Raw genomic sequence first — 15,296 nt, forward strand, 5'->3', positions numbered from 1 at the left:
AAATGAGCTGACTTCTCAACAGTGACAGTCCTTGGGAGGAGAAAATTATTCCTAATGTTCTCAAGGAGATTTTTACATCTCCTCCCATATACAAGGCATCTGTCCTCTCCAGTAGCTGCACATTGATCTGTAAAGAACACTAGAACCCCTTTACAACAACTCCATTTTGAAAGAAGACTATGGAGGGAATGGGTGCCATGCAGTTTGATAAGCCTGCCATGCTGTAGTTATGCCTGAAGCAGCTCATTCCTATGAGCCCCAAAGGGCTAAAACATATGCAATAATTTGAAACATTTTTAGGAGAATGAAAGCTGATTTCAAAACAGTTTAAGGGACTCCAGATATTAACTTTGGAATGTCTTCATCTAGTAAAGCCCTCAGTGAAAAATTGGTGGTGAAGGTCATCCTTATCCTCTACTGTCCTAGTTTCCTAATGTTGTTAACTTAAATCCTGGGAGTAAGGTGCCAGGATGCATTCTTAGCAAAATTCCTAAATTAAATATAATTAGAACACTGAGAACAAACTGCTGTCAGGGGTATCCACGCTAATGCAGGGCTCCCCCTACTGGTACTGTGTCACAAGCCAGAGGCAAATCTATGTGGGGAAAAGCACACAATGCTTCAGTACTTTTTATCTAACTCTATTCATTCAAACATGTTATCATCTACACCTCAGGCAGGGAACAGCATTACACACTTCTGTGTAAGTGACATACAATAAATACACTATGGCAGAGAAGAAAAAAATAGCCTTTTGAAAGCGTGTGGGCCACAGGCAGTTCAGCCCATGTTGTACTCATCTGAAAAGGTATGGTGTGTCTATGGTCCTCTTTTAATTTCAGAGGAATGGAAAATGACCTGAATACCCATACCTTCCCCACCCCCCGCATTCACACGTGGACTCCTAATTCTTATTAATATGAAAGTATAAGAAGAAGAGTCTTTTGGAGATTAATAATTATATTATCTCCTCTTCATGATGTAAGAGGGCTTGAGGGATCAAGTTTACCTTTAAAAAAAAAAAAAATCATGAGAGAACATACCTGAAAGGCTCCATCTAAGAGGAACAGGGCCCTCATCAGACATTGAATCTGCTGGCACCAGGCCCTTGGACTTTTCAGCCTCCAGAATTATAAGAAATAAATTCTGGTTCTTTATAAGTCACCCTATCTAAAGTATTTTTGTTACAGAAGCCCAAATGAACTGAGACAGGATTGATTGAGTCAAAGCTATTCTAACCCCTTAACTCCATTAAGCAGCTGTTCTGTTTGAATAAACAAGTACTAGGAGTCACCTAGAAGATGAACTCACACTCAGATGCCTAGAATGGCCACGCAGGTACTGTGCAAGAGTGAAGTATGGCATACAGCAGGGACTGAAAAGATCAAGTGAGGACAGGCCTAAGAGCCTAGCACACTCAAATCCTGTCACTGTGGCCGTATGAGTTGAAATCTGTTACTTGATTTTCAGATTTTTCTTGAAAGAACCTAAAAAATCTAGGTGTATGATTTCCTCACTTTTTAAAAGTTATCGTTAAGTAGTTGTACAAAGGAGGTGCCATTCAACAAAGCTGTTTATGAATACAATGTCTTGATCAATGTAATCCCTTTCAACATTCTCCCCAATCCCTCTAACCCACTCCCAATTTCCTAATTTTGAAAATGAAGCCAACCAAAATACATTGAGAAAGCCATATCTTATCTACAAAACCACTGGTTTCTCATCCTTGGCCAGGAAAGAGAAAGGGAACCCATTTTTGGCTCATCTTATTTCTGGCACCCATCTTCAACCCTAAGAAGATATGATTTCAATCCCTTATTTTAGGAAGTACTAAATTAATATCCTCTGCTTGAAACTATTCTCCGTATTCCCCAAGAAAGCAAATATCGAGACTCAGTGGTATTTCACTATCAGTGGAGGTTGCTCATAAAGTTTATTTAGAATCATACTCCCACCCATTTCTTTCTCTACTCTAAGAAAGGTAATGTGGGAAGTCTGAACATCCCCCCTGTTTATTAGAACCATAGGCTAGAAGTTTTCTGAGAGGTTTAACTGTTGGAACGGCCGCTCCCTAGCTCTATACTTACTGAACAAACCCAGTGGGAGACACAGGGGTAAGAAGTGAGGGAAGAAATGGTTTTCCCTCTCTGCTGCTGGCAGTTCAGGTAACAATACTGTTTGAAACAATGCTCATCACTGAAAGGTGTGATGAGTCCTAAAATTATGATTGAAGAAATCAAAGAAAAATGTAGCAGGGAGGAGGAAGGCAACCCCAAATTTGACAGATGTAAAGCAACCCCAAATCAGAAACAAACTAGTTCTATTTTTATCTTTGTATTGATAAGGAACGTAGTGTGCAACCTGTTTGAAATAGCCCTCTGTTTGCGTGCATCTGGAATTGTGGTACTTCTTCCATTTTCCAGGATTTTCCCAACAGTAATCAATAACATTCAACAGTTTCATTTGCAAACTCTTTCAGTATTCTAGGTTGGAAATCCCTCAGGTATAAAACAGGTACTATTTTAGAAGTGTGTATGGTTCAATAGAGGTTTAATTACCTCTAAACTCTTTTCTGGAGTGAAGGATGTTCTTAATGGGAATTATGATTTAACTAAGATTTTGGCCACAGAATATATAAAGCAAAAAAGCCCCAGTTGGTAGGACTTCTTTTTCAATTTGAAACTGATCTAACTGCCATATCGGTTACCTACATAGAACTTCTACATTACTAAACTGCTCTATAGGGAACAAAGATAAGACTGAATTTATCCTTAGGGGATTTGAGAGCAAAAGTGGGAGAGCAGGCAGCAAGGTTTCTAGCATCCCTGGTAAGGCCTAGTTAATAAACCAGTAAGAGGGAAGAAAGAAATAAACCTAAATTATTGGATAAGATTAAAAAAGGAAACAAATGGATGGAATCAAAGAGCCAAATGGCCTGGGAGACTGTTTACAATTAAACATCAGGGGGTCTAAAAAATACTCTGGTATTTCTTCTTCAATTTTCCCTGGGACCACATCACCATCACTTTAGTGGCGGCCTTCTTTTCCTTTGACTTCAAGGTATTTTACTTTTATTATTCCTGTTGGAATGTGGTACGTAAGTGTTTTTATCATCACGTGACCTAGTCCCTCACTATGGAATCATGTGGACCTGAAGGAATGTTCAGTTCATGGTATAGCAGAGGGCTTATAACAAGAGACTGAGGCCCTACCCGGCACACATCTCCAAATTAGGGGCACAAGAGTCAAATTAGGGTAAGCTGATATTCTACAATCTTTTTGGTATTCTCCTTAGTCAGTTTGGTGAGAAGATAAATCTTAGACCAACCTGACAGTGAGAAGAGGCTGTTCTCTTTCTCATAGAATCTTTTTAATACATTTATTGTGGCTTGAGGCTAGAGATACTTACGTCCTAGTTACCCTGATGTCTAGCAACTATAAAACCTTCTAAGATTCTGTAGCCAGACAAGTTTTCATCTGCTTTTAAGTTACCCTGGGCTCCCGAAAGCCATTGCTACTGAAAATGTGGTTCTGGTGCTGGCAATATACTACACTCAACTAAAGAACAATAGATTAAGAATCCTATAGAGCAAATGGTAACATCATGAGAGTCCTAAACCTGTGGTTGTCACATATAAAACTCCCCTAAGGTGAAAACCTGCTTCTCAGTAGAAATAAGATAAACACATTTACCACAAAATACACAATGGCATGGTACTCTGCCACTAGAACTCTCTAAAACATTCATCAGGTCAAATCTCATTTCTATGTTCAGGCTTTCTATGGCTCATGGTCTTCTTGAGTACCTCACAATCCTGTTCTAAACTAGTTCACCATTGTACATCACTTGTTTCCAGTGCTCCAGTGAAACCATTTCATGTATGAATGGTCGGTAGTCAACTGTGTTACAGTGGTGAAATAACACACTAATCCTATCTATAGTATGGAAAAATCCAAACTTTCTTCCAGATATTTAGTGATTCCATAAACCAAGATTTTTGCATTGCTTTCATTAAAAGTGTATATCACAACCCAGGAACTGGTGGCTCATGCTTGTAAGCCTAGCTACTTAGAAGTCTGAGATCTGAGGATCATGCTTTGAAGCCAGCCTGAACAGCCTGAACCTCCAATATATAACCAAATAAGAAAAATATATATAACCAAAATATAACCAAAAATAACCAAAATAAGAAAAAAAAAAGGCAGAAGCAGAGCTGTGGCTCAAGTGGTAGAGTACTAGCCTTGAGCAAAAGAAGCTCACTGACAGTACCCAGTCTGTGAGTTCAAACCTCAGGACTGGAACAACAACAACAACAACAAAAAAGCCAAAGTGCATTATCACAAAAGTAGATGAAAATTGGGATTTATATTAAAGAAATTAAGGGATGATTATTTGGCTTAATGAAGAAGTATTTTAAATGAGAAATTCATACAAAAATCTAAACATCTGTCCAGTTTTTCTGTTGATGACACTTGCCATCAATATGGCTCACAGATATTTAAGAAATTAGCATTTGTCTTCATGAAGCCATCTTATGGGAATAAGATGTAATGTGAAAGAGAAAAGGAATGAAGAGGAGGGAGAAGCATTGTATAATTTATCAAGGAAAAGTATGGCATTTTCATTTCATCCTAATTTTTTGAAGAGCAAGCTACATTAAAGTGCTGTTGGATTGTGCTATTTAATTCAGGGCAGCCATCAGCATCGGCTGGTCTTGAAGCATGGATGTGATGTGATCACTGGCAGCACATACTGATGTGTGCTCAGATGCTGAGTGAAGGACACAGTCTGGCTCTGGAGCACAGCAAATCAACTAGTTCTCCCAGATTAAGGGCAAGACCTAGACCTTTTGCCATTAGTATTCTGTAGATGGCCAGTCAAAATAAATGTTCTGGGAGAGAGAGGAGTCCAGCATTTTTAAAATTATGCTAACATGTAAGTTTAGACAAACATACATTATAAAAGAAAATACTGGTAGATCTGGAATAAAAACCTTACACAATTTATCAATTGGAGACAAATATGTACTTAGTGAAATAAAATGTAAACACTTGGATATATTGGATATATATATATCACAATTGGATATATTTACAAAAAAATCTTCAAACAGCTTTGTGTTTAACAATAACAAGAACACTGATATTTTGGGGGACCTTTGTGTGATCTGAATATTGGTTCTAAGAGGCTGATACACATTACTTTAATGATCAGTTCTTTGAGATAAAGAGAATTATCATCATCTTGAAACTGCGATTAAAAAAACCCTGAACCACAGAGGTTAAGTAATTTACCAAGGTCCAACACAGAGAGCAAATGGTAGTTATTTAATTACATTGAACTTCACACAGATTATTAAAGGATGATTACAGTTATGCAAATATGCTAAGGAAAATGCCTTTAAAACTACACACATGTATTCCTATTAACCACATTCAAAAGCCTTAGTTTTGTGCATGCAAGTCTTGTTCCAAAGCTTTTCATGGTTTCACTTGCTACTCATTTACCTTACTAATCTTATGTGTAAAAAGTCCCTGTAATAATAGTAAAGAAGATACAGTGAGAGTGATTATTTGTTTTACAAAATTACTTAACATTTTTCTACATAATTCATGAGGTTCTGTAACAAATATTCATGTTAAGAAAATGAATACATATAGCATGTAGGGTAAAGTATAGTAATACTAGGTTCTGAAGTTAATATTAACCATGTAAAATCATAGATTTTCTCAGGACATAAAGACACCAGGAAATATTTTCTTTAAACATTCATAGTAGAGAAAACTACCAAGATTATGTCATAAAGTAAAAATTATAAATAATTCTTATTTATATTTATTTGACCAAGTTTAATAGTTTTGAATGCTTTTTTATTTCCTTATAAAGAACTAATATATGGGTTACTAAAAATGTATCTGGCTTTTTGTGAAGTATTCAATTTTCAAGTATCTGCCCCAGTCCATAAAAATTATAACCTTGGGTAATATTGTATCATTTTTCACTATTCTGGTACACACACACACACACACACACACACACACACACACACACACACACACACACACACACACACACACACACACACACACACACACACACACACACACACACACACACACACACACACACAATTCTGGTGTATATAAAAGAGTGGTAACTTTTTGTAGTTATTGTTTAGAAAAACAAGCAAAACCAGTTTTGCTATTTATATGTGATAGCAGATACTTGTATTGTCTTTCTATGATATGTGTCATGGATATAACACACACTTAGTAATGAGCACTAGGCTGATTATTATATGTGGCTAATAGAAAAAAAAAATCACTCTCATTATAGTCTTCTACTCCCCATAAAAGTGCCATGCCTTGTCACAACATTTAAGTTATTAGTTTAAATGAATTACAGGGGAGACAAAATGAAAACAATTTATCAGTGATGAACAGGGGGGATTAGATTAAGTTAATCAATCTACAGCCTAAGTTAGTTTTCACTGTCCCAGTACCAACCACAATGCTTCACACAGAAGACTGAAATATATGCTTACTCTAAACAAGAGTTGACTCAAAGTGGACCAACTGACTATGTATCAATGTTTGTAAATAAGACCAAAAAAGAGACTTATAATGAGCTACTTACCTTACAAACAGAAAGAATATTTGTATTTATCAGTTTCTTGATAGTCTGCAAAACAAAATGATAGTTTTGTATAGATACAATGGTGGAAATGACACACACACACACACACACACACACACACACACACACACACACACACACACACACACACACACACACACACACACACACACACACACACACACACACACACACACACACACACACACACACACACGATCCGATGCACTGAAAGTTTCTCTAGGGTATTACAGAGACCATGAAAAACAAGTTGGAATGTTGGAATGGAGCGACAGATTTTTACTTTACTCTAGTGCTATAGTATTTTTCTAACAAAAACATCTATCTATTCAGCTAGTATGCAAGTAAAATTTGGAAGTGAAAGACACATTAAATTTAAAATAAATAAAATGCTTTTGCAATTTCCTCTCTGCTAATATAGACAGTAGAAATGGTTAAATCTAAGATTTTCAATTGTTTTAAAAATTTTATATGATCCTCCGGTGATATGCTTTCCTAATCTAAGGATTATGAATGCAGCTTTCATTCTGGCAGAGCTGATTTATTCGAATCAACCATGTTACTATAGATTAATATATTTATAACTTTTAAACTAATGTTGAAACTCCCAATAGTTAAATAGAGCTGTTCTGATACAATAAAAAATAAAACTAGATGTTGGATAATGGTGGCGCATGCCTGCAATCTTAGCTATTATGCAAGATGCTGAGATCTGAGGATTTCAGTTCAAAGCCAGCACAGGCAGGAAAGTCCATCAGATTTTTATTTCAAATTAACTACCAGAAAACATGAAATAGAGTTGTGGCTCCAAGTAGTAGAGCACTAGCCTTAAACACAAAAGTTCAGGCAAAGTGCTCACACCCTGAGTTCATGCCCCATGACTAACAAAAAATAAAAAATAAAAGTAAATAAAACTAGAGCCAAGCACCTGTGGTTTACACTTACAATCCTAGCTACTCAGGAGGTTGAGATTTGAGGATTAGGGTTCAGAGCCAGCCTAGGCAGGAAAGTCCGTGAGATTCTTATCTCCAATAACTACTTAGAAAAAGCCAGAAGTGGCTCAAGTGGTGGAGCACGAGGCCTTGTGTACAAAGAAGCTCAGGGATAGTACCCAAGCCCCGAGTTCAAGCCCCAAGACCAGGAAAAAACAAAAAACAAAAACAAAAAACAAAAAAAAACTCACTAGAGCTATTATTGATCTTGGCATCATATGAAACTATAAATATTTCTCAATCAATCTTTCCAGCACTCCTATGAAGTTATTTGTTCTTTCAGTGAGGAAACTGAGGCAAATATGTCTAGGCCCATTCTAGACTAATTCAAGTAATAAGGAGAAGAGCAAGTGCATGAACCTCAGGCAGCTGAACTCCAAGGCCTTTCTGTATGTATCACTACACCACGTTGTTTTCATTAATGTTTGCATGTATTCTTTGTGTTCAGAAAATAAGCAAAGAAAAACTCACATTGTCCAAGTCAGGAACGTCCAAAAAGTACTCAGGATACTCATATGACATTCCCACATTATTCACTGAAATGAGATGAGATCATTAGATGACTAACTTACATATTTAAAAACTTTATTGAAATAATGAAATTTAAGCTATATAGACTAAAATGTACATATGATTCAATGTATGTATTTTTAAATGTCTGCTATAACCTTTCCCCCACTTTTCTGTCCATCTTTAAAAGCATAGTTCAAACATCTCTTCTGACTGAGACTTTGTCTCTACTTACCATCTAATCCCTGTCAAGAAGACTTCTACTTAACTCTCACTTCCCACAGCTCCTTGGGGTGATGTGTATTCACCTTCTATAATACGGCAAACTTTTTTTACATCTTAGATCTTCACAGTGTAGGAAACTAGAAACTTGAGTTCTAGTTACAGCTATTCCAGAAAAATGTGTGACCTAGAATAAGTCACACACAATATGCATCTTTGTTCATCCCTAATTGACAGGCTATATGGTTACATAATACATATTTATTGTACATTTTGGGGGCAAGACATTTGCTGCCAGGCACTAGAAAAAGCAAAAGGAAAAAGACAGCTTCCACACTGTGGAACTTATAATCTAATGGAAAGAAAAAGGCAGTTAATTAAAAGAATGAAATTGTTATTTCATCACATTGAAGACCCATTCCTGAAGAATCTGGCTTTATCTGAGAAATGTGGGCAATCAAGAGAGCAAGGTCAGACCAAATGCCTTTGATAACTCATCCAAAGGCTAAGATTATATCTTAAGTTTTCCTTGATTCCTTACTTAATAATTACCTAATGCAAGGTTGGGGCAATATGTAAGGCTAATTGACACAATATGAATAGATTTATCTATAGTTAGGCCTAAGTTTTTTTAGTACTCAGATATCCTGTGGTTTTTCTCTAGCCCTAGAAAAGCAAATCCCAAGTAACTTTTTTTTTTTGGTGCTATTACTGGGGTTTGAACTCAGAGTAGTCTGGGCACTATCCTTTAGCTTTTTAGCTCAAAGCTGTCACTCCACCATTTGAGCCACAGCTCCACTTCTGGTTTTTAGTCTCATGAACTTTCTTCCCTTGCTAGCTTTGAAGGGAGAGCCTCAAATCCCAGCCTTATTAGTACTCATGATTATAGGCATGAGCTACCAGTGCCCTGGCTAGGAACATGAATTTTTTTAAATCTCTGAATGTACCTATCTACATTTGATTACCACAAAAAAATCTCTTAAAGAGTCTCTATTATTATCTGTTTTGTACATTAGAAACTGAAGCTTATAGCAGTTAAATAACTGCCCAAAGTCATAAAGGAAACTGAGAATACAGGAAATTTGGTTCTTAACTACCACATTATAGTCATCAGATGCCTTCATCCATAATTCAATTCAGAAAAATATCATTAATAACTGAATAATAAATAAAAATCTAATAATAAGGTTTAATAAAACTGAAGTACTAGAAAAAAGAAAGGTTTCAATTGCAAAAAGATAATAAAAATAATGACCAGTCTGCTAAAGATTAAGAGGAATTGTGCCAGATAAACCTTACAGGAGTAGCAGTAACTTTTTCAATAGACTAGCAAGATTAGCAGGTCAAAGGAACTTAACAATGGTTTTATAGTTAAGGCTGGTCATTGGGGGCCTTGAGTCTTTAAATTTAACTTGCAAAATTCAGTCAGGATGGCTTATAAAAGATCACTAACATCTGTTTGAAAATATGAAAGCAAAACATGATGGGAAAGCAAACCGTGCTTAATTAGAATTTACGTCCATCTTGATAGGAGTAGAATCTAAACACAATAACAGAAGTCCAAATTCATTTTATTTTGTTCAGTAAGTTCTTCTTCCACCAGGGGTCCTAACAATCAAATCTCTGCTAATAATCAAATCAAAACTAGCTAACAGTAAGGTTTTATGTCCATTAATGTTTGCTTTCACCATTACAGAATTATAAAGGATGAATCATTATTTAAAGTATAACTATGAGGAATATAGTCTATGTATTATATATAAGGTCAGTTCAACCTAACAGAATCTTCAGGAAAGATTTAGCTAGATTGGAACATTTGTTATGATTTTTTTAAAACATCATCTACAGCAAATTCCATCTCCCTTAACTAGTTCATATCTAGAAAACTTTCCAAAAGTTTCTTCCTAACTATGGAAGTATTCATTCTATATTCCAAACCGCTAAAGAAAAATAAATAATTATAAATCTTAAAATTCACAGATGGTGTGTCTTTTTGCTTTTGTTTTAAATCTGAGAACTTTGCAAGTAGCACAGTGGAGCTAGGAAGCTCATGGATAATTAAGCAGGAAAGTGTTCTTCTAGACAGGTGGCATTAACTGGAGTCTTCTGATGGTCTCTGCTAATTGAGCAAAGGAAGCTATCAATGCTGTCTTGAATAGACAATAAAAATGTATAAACACAACTCCATAAAGCAAACGAACAAACACTGAGAGCTTCAGTCCAAAGTAAGCAATAGTAGCTTTTATAAATATAATCACAAATGTTAAGGTTAGAATTGGCCTTTCAGGGCATCTACTCTATTGTATGAAGAGAAATACACTCAAGAGTCACAGTGGTCGTTTATCCTATAGTGGGCATCAGGACTTCTAAATACCTTCTTGCTTTATTGGTTGCACCTTTTACTAGTGTACCATCTTTCCCTAAGAAGTAATTACTTCAGAATGTTATTACTTAATAGTATAGAAACATAAACAACTGTTGCCCTTACTGGCACTCAGAAAAACAATACTCCAAAATAGGGGTCTTGAAATGCTGATAATTTTAAAGGCATTTGGAGATCAGCAGATTCTGGACAAGGCTTTTATCTGAAGTTCCCTTATCTACTTGAAGACCAGATTCACCAAAGAAGAACACAACTGCCTTCAATCTTCTCACTGAAATTTCATTAACCAAGGAAGATTAAACTCGTATCACAGAGGAGACTAACAAATATCATACATACATCCTAGAGAAACTCTTTCCTAGGTCACTCTCTGGGTTTAGTTACTTCCCCTAAAAACCTCTTACCCTACCCCTCTAAAATGGCCTAGATTATCCATGTCTCCCTCCTCAATAAAAAGGGTACTCAAGCTTCAACCATCGGTTCTTTATTTGAATTTTATATTTTGTGTGGCTCTCATGCACATACACTTGTCAATAAATGTGTTTGCTGTTTCTCTTGCTACTCCATTATTATTAATTTATTTCAGTTGTCAATGATCAGACCTTCAGAGGGAAAGTCTAAGCTTCCCTATACTCTCAGAGTTATCTTCATAAATTGCAGAAAAATGAGAATCTTGAAAAAGATACCCACTGCAGTTTTATTTTGAGACATTAGATGGCAGCAATAACCAAACAGCAGACAAAAAGCTTGCAAGGAATTGCTAAAGAAGAAAACAGGCTTTAGGTAGGAGTGAAAAATGGAAATTATTCCCATTAAAATTTAATCTCATTAAGAACATGTGCAGGTAGTACCATCTCTATATATTAAAGGAGCCTTTATAGGACTCACAAAATCATACAATATCACAAGTTGTTCTGACATTATCCAGAAAGTATTCTCTATGTCTTATGAGAGCAAAATCCCTTTTGAAAATCACTTAAAAAGATACCATCTTAAGTCAGGAGTAAATTATTATATTATTACTGAGCTTTCTTGAATTCTTTAAATGAGGATACAGAGATGGATTTAATTGTTTTTCAGTTACCTGGAAAATTCTTTTACTGGTAATAATATCATGCCCTTCAGAAAACAGCTCTGTGTAAAGAATTCCCATCACTATCCCAATAATCACTATAGTACTTTGAATGAAAAGAGTCTTTCCCACCAGTTTCTCTACGGAGTTGTAAGGTTGCAAAGAGTGTAGCAGCAGTGGAAGGCAGACAAAACAAAGGTGTCACACCAAGCCAAATTCAAAGACAAGGAAGTGAGAAAAGAAGTTGGTGTGGGCAGAGGCAAGATCCTCATAGACTTGGTCCAAGTGTAGATGATACTTGTACAGAGAATGTACAGGGAGTTGGGCTTAGCTATACTCTGCAGCCCACTGGAACTGTTGAGAATATGAATGTCCACACATTATGTGCCCCATTTTAAAAACTCACAATTCAGAGTACTCCTGAATGTTAGATACATATATCATGTTATTTAAAAATCATTTCCACCTACATTAAATACTAAAGAACACGCAAAAATTTTGTTCCTTCTAAATTTATTTGCTGCTGATTTAAAATCCCCTATCCAAGCCAGATGCCATATAGATGTCATTAGAAAACTAGATTTTTTTTTTTTTACACCTGGGCTGGGCACAAGGGAGGAGAAAACAATAAATTACTAGAAAATGAAAATCCATTCATACTCTAATCCCACACAGATCATTTTCAATCTGTTTCATCTATGAGATTGAGCAGAAGCATAAGAAATGAATGTGTTTTAAAAATACTTCGCCTAATGGTCAAGCCTCCGTATATAAATCACATAAAATAGTTTCCTCCATTATTTATTATTCTAAAGCAGAAAATACTAGGTTTACGTTTCAGACATTTGTATTATTTACATGAATCTGGCCCCATCACTTTATGTTTGTGAGTAAAAGCTGCTTCAAAAAATGCTTGAAATAAAAAATGTTTGAAATAAACTGTTATTTTTAAATGTACACTTTAGTAATAGTAAACCAAAAGGGATAGGGAACCTCTCTGTCTTTAATTTTTGTAAAACTGGGTAAAGTGTTGTCCAGTGGCCCAACACACGCAAGTGTGAAAGGACTTGGGTTTGTTCCCGGAAAAGGAAAAATACAAAGTGTAAGAAATTTACAGACCTTAGAGTGCAGCGGATCCAGCATTCAGTCCTGGATCTACTACTACCAGCTCCTAAAAGAGCAAGTTATTGCACCCTCGTTTGTCTTCATATATGAAGAGTGATAACTAAGCATCAAATGACAAAATATAAAATCTTTAGTCTAAGGCCAGAATATATTAATATGTTAATAAATGAAGGACAAAGGGTTGTTAGCTCCTACTTTGTAGCCAACCTAAAGTACTCTGTATTTGTTATATATGTCTGTTGACAACGATGAGAGATTTTTCTGGAAGACAGCTCTGGTAGCAGTTAACCAGAATAGCTGTAAATGGATTAATTTTATCCCAATTCCTCCTCTACCCTCTTCATGTCATTCAACTAGATCTCATCTTACAGCCTGTGTAGAGTCTGGAAAGTGATGCAAAGGAAATTCCATTTTTGCCTTATTTAACATATTGCTGTAGCTAGCACATGTTCATACACTGACAGATGATATTTGGAACACCATGTAAAACATTTTGCAAACTTTACAGTTTTCATACACTTGCAAGTAGCAATTTCCAAATAAAAGAGAGTTTACAAGGCTTCAAATCTGCAGTGCCTTTAATCAGAAACAGAAAAATTAAGATTTTTGAATCAGAGGCAATACTATAAAATATTTCCCTTCTACCATTAATTATAAATTGCCTGTGATCCCCATTATAAACACAGGTAAGATTTGCCATACCTACAATTGGAAGAGAAAATGAAGAAAGAACAGGGGGCTGGGAGTTAATGGGAGGAACTTAACCCATTCATGACGTACGGTTCTATTTACATTTCTGAAATCACAGAACTAATTACACAGTTTTAAGTTAAGGGTTCTGTCTTAATTAATACTATTAGTGGTTTCTGAGTAAAAGGAAATAAATTTGAATTCTGACAAGTCTTATGCTCACTTTAGAAATCCGATCTTAGTCAACACATGTAATGGAACTATAAGTCACTACATTAAGAGAGTGAGTGTGTGTGTGTGTGTGTGTGTGTGTGTGTGTGTGTGTGTGTATGTGTGTGTGTGTGTGTGTGTGTGTGTGTTTGCTTCATTTAGCACAAAGGTTCCTGTCTAGCAAAAGTGGGGAAGGGTATTAGAACTTAGTGAGTCAATCATCTGTTGAACTGGATTTCTCATAATCCTGAGCTTTAACATATCCTGAAGTAAAATAACCATTTTCTCCTATAGTACATGCTCCAGAACCAGAATTTCCTGTCTTGGAGAAATACTACCTAATTGCTCAGGACATAAACTGGAAACATAAAGCATTCCTTCTCTAATTCTGGACAACTCATTTAACCTCTGTAAGTCTGTTTCTTGTCTGTAAAATGACACAGAAATATTAATATCTATAGAGCTGTTGAGGATTAAATGAGATGCATTAGCATGGTGGCTGGCATATAAAAATGCTCAGTGAATGTTGACAATAAATAACAACTTCAAACAAAACTGTTATTGTTCATTCATTATCTTAGAAATTGGTCCTGTTTGTTAAACAGCTCTCTTAGTCAACCACTTTACCAACTGCTACCCTGCTGATCTACACCATTATCATCTTATTTGCTGAGATAGCCTTTCTGGTCTCCATATGTCAATCCTCATACTCGGGAGTAAGAAGGATCTCTCAAAAAATGTAATATGTTATCAATTCATGCTTAAAATTCTACAATGGCTTTCTCTTTTACTTCTTATTAACACTATTAAACTAGATTTGGCCTTAGGATGCCTCTCCATCCAAGTGTAGGAGTCTCTACACAACATTAACTATAACTACTAACTGAAGGCCTAACTTAAGAGTCTACTTTTGTGACAGTCAAATACAGCAGTTGAGCCTCAGCCAATCACAGGCAGCCAACTGATCTGGCCCTATTCAAGGCAAACATGGAGTGGTAACCAAACAAAGTTGTATCTGCACCTCACTCTCCCATTTTGTTCATAAATGCCACCTGCCCACTGCCTTCAAAGGGTTCAAAACCTCTAAAACTTCTCATTTATAACACTGCAGTCTCATGCCATCACTCACCACCAAGCACTGGCACAGACACCAGGGTTTCAAAGGTACTTTGAATAAGACTGTCTTCCTTTCAGAGGCTGCTGCAACCTTGGGTGGGGGTCAGGGGGAAAGGTTCAATAGGCTATCAGTATTCCTGACCAACTGACTACAAGTAAAGCTCTCTGACCCTCTCTCTATGCTGCCTGAAGGCAGCCTGGTATGAGAACAGCTCTTTGCTCAAATAAACTCTGTTAAATTTAGTTTGTCCACAGTTTTTCTTTTAACAAGTCCAAATTTGTTAACCTGATTTTCTGACTCGCAACCATCTGGTCTGT

General features: G+C 36.1%; 1 protein-coding gene across 1 annotated transcript in view; it reads right to left on the reverse strand.

Annotated features, from left to right (window-relative positions):
• Positions 1–15,296, reverse strand: part of Hsd17b12 (hydroxysteroid 17-beta dehydrogenase 12) — a 123,725-nt gene that overhangs the window by 26,206 nt on the left and 82,223 nt on the right. Inside the window, exons 5-6 of the mRNA XM_070032545.1 lie at positions 8,122–8,186; positions 6,638–6,682 (exon numbers count right to left, since the gene is read on the reverse strand). Coding sequence (XP_069888646.1) covers positions 6,638–6,682; positions 8,122–8,186 — 110 coding nt within the window. The remainder of the gene's footprint in view (positions 1–6,637; positions 6,683–8,121; positions 8,187–15,296) is intronic.

Source organism: Dipodomys merriami, unplaced genomic scaffold (assembly GCF_024711535.1).
Source record: "Dipodomys merriami isolate MVZ:Mamm:240054 unplaced genomic scaffold, mDipMer1.0.p SCAF_21, whole genome shotgun sequence".
Classification (NCBI taxonomy): Eukaryota; Metazoa; Chordata; class Mammalia; order Rodentia; family Heteromyidae; genus Dipodomys; species Dipodomys merriami.